A 7,212-nucleotide genomic window follows, 5' to 3' on the forward strand; every position below is an offset into this window, starting at 1 on the left:
CAATCTCCTCTCCACCACCTCCCATGGAAGATAAAATAGGAAGGTCAGGTCAGATTCAAGTAACCCTCACAGAGTTCAATTTGCAAAGGATATTTTCTAAAGAATGAAAGGCTAAAAACTTAGGCTGCCTCAGTCCATCAGTGGCCTGCTTTTAAATGACAGATATCCTGAAGCCATGATTTACTGGAAATGCATTTAATTCACAGGCAGAATCAGTATTGTTGTCCTACATTTTGGATTTGGTGGATGGGTTGGAAGGAAGGAATAAAACTCTCAATTCAATCTAATTCTACAAAGTTGCATCTACACAGGTGAGCTGGAGAGGTAAGGGAACTATCAGAATTCCTATTTCCCTTCTCTTTCAAAAAAAAAGTTCTGAACCATCTACCATTAAGTAAGAATAAGGGGTTTTAAAGTTTGTGAATAGGTTCTTTACATCTCAAGGATTTGGTGTCAGAGAACTCCTGACTCTGCTATCCATGAGACCTTGAGCAAGTTGCTTCACTATTCCTGACTTGTTTTACTGATTAAAAAAAAAAAATCAAAAAGTCCTTTCCAGTCTTAAAACGCATGCACACACACACAATATACATACATACATATATATGTTGTCCTTTTTAGCTTTCCCTAGGCAAGTTAAGAAAAATAAAATGTGACTTCTAGTCCTAAGAGCAAATACATCAGCTGAAAATTACCAATGAAAACTTAAGCTAGATTACTCCATGAGGCCAAGATTAATTATCCCAGGAAATTGGTTTAATATTCCACTTTACAAATGGGGAACCTGTCCCAATGTGTTTAAAAAAATACACACACACAGCTTTTCTTCTGCAGAAGTGGATGTCAACATTAGCATGACATCAACATAATGTGGGGAATTAGAGATTAAAATATTGTTAGAAACAAAAAAACTACAGAGAAAACAATGAAAAGAGCAAATCACTGTAGCTTAAAATTAATTTATTTAACAAATATAGCTATAATATAAATGATAATAAAATTTCAAATATACATTATATTACATAGTACATAGAATCCCTTCCAAAGGGACTATTTGGGAAAGAAACAAGTGGTGTTGCTTAATAGAAAGTGGAAATGATTCATGTTGGTAGGAAAGAGATCCCTTTCATCCGGCCTTTATCATTTATCTATTATGCATTATTTTTCCTCAAAGCAAGTCTTGCCCAGGCTTCCAGACCTTTCTTAACTCCTCTACCAAAGTCTATAACTTGGGAAACATCTCTCTCACAGACACCCGGTCTCAACTCCTCATCTATGGATGAAATTAACCTTTTTCCTCTCCTCCTCATTTGTAAAATGAAGGGATTGAACTAGAAGCGTTCTAAGTTCCCTCCCAGAGCTTTAGCATTCTAGAGAAGGGTAGAGTGGGAAAGAGAATGTCAAGGTCGTGGGAGTTTCAAAAGGATCAAAGAGATAATGGGGATGGATTGTTCCTGCCACTTGTGGTAAAGGAGAAGGGGGGGGGGGGCGGGAGAGAGAAAAATCAAGTTGGGGGAGAGAGAGGGGAAACCTGGAAACAGGCACCTTCTGTGGGTGCTCCAAGGGCTCTCGCTGCTGCCTGGCTGAGGGCCGCTCGAGGTCCGGTGGGGTCAGGCCCCTCTTCCTCCGCCCCTCTCTTATGTCAGATGATACATGCTGTATCCCACGTGCGCCGTGTACAGTCCCACTGGCGCCACTGGCAGCCCGGCCCGCTGGAACGGGCTGGAAGCGCCGTAGAGTGAAGCGCCCGCGGCCACAGCTGCCGGGCCTCCCAGGGGGAAGGAGATGCCGAAAGCAGCGGGGGGCAGCATGGGCTTGGCTGCCATCTTCAGCTTCTCCAGCTCCGCCTCTTGCAGTCTCTTGGCCTTGGCACGTCGGTTCTGAAACCAGATCTTCACCTGGGTCTCGGTGAGGCTCAGAGAGCTAGAGAACTCGGCCCGCTCTGCGATGGACAGATATTGCTTCTGGCGGAATTTTCTCTCCAGAGCCAGCAGCTGTGCCGTAGTGAAGGGAGTCCGAGGTTTTCTGTTCGTCTTGTGCTTCCTAAGCGTGCAGGCCGGAGGACTGAGCCGCCCTGAAAGAAGGGAAGGGGCGGGAGAGAGGGAGAAAATATAAAGTGAAGAGAGACACAGAGAGAGAGAAGAGAGAGAGAGAGAGAGAGAGAGAGAGAGAGAGAGAGAGAGAGAGAGAGAGAGAGAGAGAGAGAGATCACTGATTAGTAATGCACAGCAAAGGGTACAAAAAATTCCCACCGATTCCCACGGAAGCTTTCACCTCCTTAATGTCTCCTGTGTCCTCCAGGCCTGGCACTCCAAGTGTCAGCCCTTGCCTTACCTTGCTTTGATCCCCTCTGTCCCGAAAAGAGACCTAACCTGACCTTCTTTGGCCTGTATAAGGAAGACAGGAGAGAACCCCCGGGGAGTGAAACTGTGTCCTTTCCTTTCCGTGCAAAACCAAATAGATTTAAGGAGAGTCAGGGAGTCTGCATCACCAGAATAGAAAAACCATAAGGAGACAGTTCAGGAAATTGTGCTGCTGAGAAAATCCTAGATTCTAAGCAGAGCTAACTTCGAACATAAATTGGACAACTTTAGCACAGCGCACCTACATAGCCCGTTCTTCTGGCCCAGGAGAAAAAGATTAAACACGTAATTAATTAAGAATTCTAAGTGAAAAACTCTTGCTATTCTGGTTGAGGCTCTGCACCCCAGCAGAGTTGCCGGAAGGCTTCTCTAGGAAAGGTTGCAATTCTGAAAAAAATAAGGTAACTTTATGAATTCCAGAAAGTGAAATTCTAATTTTAAGTGTTACAGGAAATTTCAAATGTCTTTTGGATTGACTGTGTGGGTAGGGATAAGAGTGGTATCAAACTATCATTTAATACCACCCTCTCTTCTCCCAATTCAATGGGAGGAAGATACTCTAGGGAAAAAATGAGCGAAGAGGATATTTAAGCATTTGAATTCAATGAAAAATTTCCCTGAGTTTTAGCTAAAAGCAGAGAAGCCAGAGGAGTCTAGTAGATGAAACATAATTACCCTGCAGTGAAGTCATAACATTTTTTGTCGGCCTTCTTTAGTCGTTAAATGAAGGGAGGGGCTTTCATTTCAAAGAATTTTAATCCCCAGATAAAATCGTTCTTAAAGATCACGGCATTGAATTGCTTCTATTATTCCACACACAAAAAATAGTAATAATCGAAGGAAATGAGGAAAACTTGGGAATTTCCCGTGCTATTTAAATCCTTCTGAACACAACCATCTTTATAAGTTCAGGGAGTGTGTACAGGAATGACCACCACCACCACCCCCATCTCCCAATCGCTCCAGCTCCACTTAATTGAAAGCAGGTTAGCAGAGTGCCAGAAGACAGTTCAAGTTAAAATTGGGTGCTCACTGTACTCAGCTGCCCGAACCAAAAAGCATTTTGGTAGCAGGAAACTAAATGGTCTCTAAAGTATCCTTTGAACCAAAGTGAATGTCCTCACTCCCTAAATAGCTTGCTGACCTTCTGTTAGGAAACTTGCAAACGCTTCAGCCAAACTAGATCCAGAGGAAGGGGTTCTTTTAACTGGTGGGCGGGGGTGGGGGAAATAGGGACAAGGAGTGGTTGGAGCGACAGACCAAGGCATCAACCAACATGAAAAATGACACAAACAACTTCGGATAACGTATGTGACAACAGAGGTTTCCACTCCCCGCTCTCCCCCCCGCGCCCCTCCCTGCCCCATTTCGGTTGATTTTGGTCTGAGAGGGGCAAGGGGACAGTGGAGTAGGAAGAATAGGATGTTGGGAAATGATTTACCCACAAGTGGGATTCACCAACAACCATAGAGTTCCGGGAGGGGAGGGAACATTCACAGAAGAGTCTGGCCTCCCACCAGACCTAGGACTGACGCTTCCCAGTCTCACATTTTAAGAAAACTCAAAAGGTCCGTTATAAATGAAAGGACGATGCTGTGTGGTGAACTGTAACTGGAAATCCGGAGACCCGGACTTTCTCCACTTACTAACTGTGGACTAGGGCAAATCATTCTTCTCTAGGACTTAGTTTCCCCATTTGCAAAATGAAGGACTCCCAGGTCTTCAAGCCCTGAAACTGTGATTGTAACATGCATACCCGTACATGTCTACAAGCAAATGCATACAGACATGACTGTACACGCATACATGTTTTTTTTTCTAATCTCCCCTACCTACCTACCTTTATAAAACAAAAACAAAAACAAAAATTTTTCAAGGACCGCCATCCCAAGTTTCCTACTTACTAGGGGGAGGTGGGGAAAATCTGGAATTCTGCATCCATGGGGTCCTCTCCTGCTTCTCAGGACTTTCGGATTTGACAAGTGCATCTTCCGGCAGTTTTATGAGTCCTCCCACCGAAAAATGGCTGTTGAGAGACAGAGGAGAAGCGGGCGTTTCTGGGCCAGCCCCGGCGCTTAAGGATCCGACCCTGGTGCCCAGGGACTGAGCCGAAGTTCCCGCTGTCTGGGGCCCATCGGGCCCGGGGAGGGCGTCTTTGAGCCCTGGCTTCCTGTGGTCAGCCATGAGTGCCTCTACGCTGAAAGGCAGGAGGGAAGGGGGCACTTTCGGCTTCTCTCCTTCCTCCTCTCCCCCCATAGCGGCCGCCGAGGCGCTGGGAGTCTGGGCGCCCCCTCCGCCTCCCGAACTGTTGCCGCCGCCTCCCCCACCGCCGGGCTTGCTGAAGGCAGACACAGGAGACTCCTCGATTTTGACACCGATTTGTAAAGAAGTCATATCAACAGCCGGGGCCATACAGAGCAGATGTCCCTTCCAGCCTCAGGACGCAGCAGAAGCCGCCACCGACCATGGGGTTGGGGAAGTTTTCCTGGGCAGTTTTTACTTAGAAACGCACTGGCTCTCGGGTTCCCCACCCTTTCTTCTGCTCTCTTCCCAAAATGCCAGGCTTCAGCGGCTAGCAACTCACAGCTCTCTGCCTCTCGCTCTCTGGGATTTGGGTACTGTCCAGTCGCGGCTCCCAGTAGGACTTGTTAATAAGGCAAAGCAAGCTTGCTCCCGGCCAATCAGGGTAGAGAGGGGAGGAACAGGAGCTCTCCATTGGGCCTCGGGCTCCGGGACTTACCTACTGACAACCTTCTCCAGTTTTCTTGTTCGGGATGGACTAGAGCTAGCTGTAGGAGATGGGGGTGGGGTAGGGATAGGGATAGGGGTGGGGGTATAGGAATAAAAGAGAAAGAAGACGGGGGAGGGTTTTGTGAATGGGAAAGTTAGCTCCGAACTAAATATTTTTGCGTTTCCTCTCCTTCGCTTCCCTTTCCTTTTCTCTTCTCCAGTGTCTCTCTTTTTCTGTCTCTTATTCCAATGTATTCATGTTTCCTCTCTTTCTTGGATTTGGTTTACCTTTTTATCCAGATGGTGAGATTCGTTCTTTCTTCGGACACAGCGGTCTATGTCTCTTTGTTCGAGTTTATGAAAGCAAAACAAGACCAAGAGCAACCTAACTTCAAAGATTCCTGGATAGAGATGCACTTTTTCTAAACAGAACTTTACCAGAAAGGAGTGATTCACATTCACTTTTCCCTCCTGTTTTGGAATTAAGTGACATTACATACAAAGTACTGAGATGGTGGGAGGAATTTTTTTGGGGGGGTGCGCCTCTTTTCTGATTTAAGACTTATCCAAATAGAACCAGCACCTACATGAACAAAATCCAGGGCTGTCCTCAGAGTGACCTCAAACGGCAAGCCTTTTAAAACAACTTGATCCTACCAATTTTCTGCATATACATACATATTTAGATTTTTTTTAAAAGCACCCCCAGTGGGGTGGAGAAAAGTGCAGGATGGGAAAATAGAGAATTAAATGTCCCCACATAACTCTGGTTATCCCTTGTGTTTGGTGTGAAATGATTTTATTTCTCCATTTAGAAGGAAACGTCATCTTATGCTACATATATATGCATGTGTATCTACAATATGAATATATACAGATATATTAATATATGTGCATTAATGTGTGTACATATACATACATACATATATAACCATCATCACTAGAACTAAGACTCTTCCAGGCTGTGCTCGGAAAGCACTAGAGACCTGACTATTTTATTCTGTCTTCCCCCTCCCATTTTTATGATCTCTTATCCCTGTGACCAGGATGGACCGGCACTAAAACGGAACGGTTCTCTAATAACGTGATTGGCCGCTCGCTGAGAAAAGTTTATTGATGGCTACAGGGCTCTAATCTCCTAGAAACACAAGAGGCTTTAGCAGCCATTTAGGGGTAATTATCTCTAAGGCTGTGGGACAGAGAATTCCCTCTCCTTTTAACTGGGCCCAATAAAGGCTGTAGATTATGCTCATAGAGATTAAGAAAACGGATGGATGAGAGAAGAAACTTTAGAAACACAAAAGAAATCAGGTCTGGGAGAAAGGAATAATCTTGTGCACTGTGCAGGGGGTGTGAACAGCCACCATTCCTATTTTGTTTTTGTTTTTTTTGTTTTTTAGGAGGGGGTACAAATCCTGTGGGATATTTTTAAAAGGCCCTGGCGCCTCCGTGTGTAAAATTCGCCTGTTAGCCTAACTGGAAGTTTACATCATGTCTTCGGGTTCGTTACAGACCTGAATAGAGCAGGGAAGTTTGGGTCTTCCGGGCGTGCTTACTGAGAGCAAATCCGGGAGAAGGTAGAAGCTTTCACCTTCTCATTTAAATTTCAACGTGGTTTGGGGGATAGGGACCCAAGGAGCTGGGAGATCTGGGAGTCTAAGCGGTTTCGCAAGATGTAGGGGAGCTCAGCCCTACCAAGAGGCCATCAGTTCTCTTAAGAGCCCTCCAGTTTCATCCGCTAGGTGAAAAGCCCCTTTGCTCCAGGTTGGCCGGCTCTCTGCCCCGAGGCTGCGGGGTTGGGCTGATCTGAGGAGCAAAGAGCAGCCTCTGCTCTTTCCTAGAAGCAGCAGCATTGCTAATTGCGAGAATAAACAATCTGTCCCGATTAGTCAGTGCCTCTAATAGGCAGACAAGTGATGTTGTTTTTAGGCGCCAGCAGCGGCCTGATCAAAGGCTTCAACTGGAGTGGGACTGTGGAAGACTTTAACCCTCCTCCAGGGAGCAAACCGCCTTAGCCTTGAGACCCCAACCCATTCAGCCTGACAGCTTCAGTTTGCTCTACCCCTCCTCAGGATATTTTCCACAAATTCTGGTTTTATTTTTTAATTTTTCGGTCAAG

The 7,212-nt window shown here is 45.6% G+C and overlaps 1 protein-coding gene across 1 annotated transcript; it reads right to left on the minus strand.

Moving 5' to 3' along the window:
• Nucleotides 1–943: 943 nt before the first annotated feature.
• On the minus strand, nucleotides 944–4,974 carry MSX1 (msh homeobox 1). Its single transcript, XM_072620206.1, has 2 exons — nucleotides 4,268–4,974; nucleotides 944–2,074 (listed from the first exon to the last, which is right to left on the minus strand). Exons 1-2 carry the CDS (start codon nucleotides 4,773–4,775, stop codon nucleotides 1,638–1,640), a joined length of 945 nt encoding a protein of 314 aa, XP_072476307.1. The 5' UTR covers nucleotides 4,776–4,974; the 3' UTR covers nucleotides 944–1,637.
• Nucleotides 4,975–7,212: the final 2,238 nt, after the last annotated feature.

The sequence above is a fragment of the Notamacropus eugenii genome, chromosome 6 (genome assembly GCF_028372415.1).
Source record: "Notamacropus eugenii isolate mMacEug1 chromosome 6, mMacEug1.pri_v2, whole genome shotgun sequence".
In the NCBI taxonomy this organism is placed as follows: Eukaryota; Metazoa; Chordata; class Mammalia; order Diprotodontia; family Macropodidae; genus Notamacropus; species Notamacropus eugenii.

What these genes read in the sequence shown, in the direction of transcription:
- MSX1 (XM_072620206.1), bottom strand. Translation starts at nt 4,775, where the DNA reads ATGGCCCCGGCTGTTGATATGACTTCTTTACAAATCGGTGTCAAAATC. An exon ending in ATTTTCCCCACCTCCCCCTA is followed by an intron (nt 2,075 to 4,267) that starts GTAAGTAGGAAA and finishes CCCTTCTTTCAG; the next exon opens with GGCGGCTCAGTCCTCCGGCC.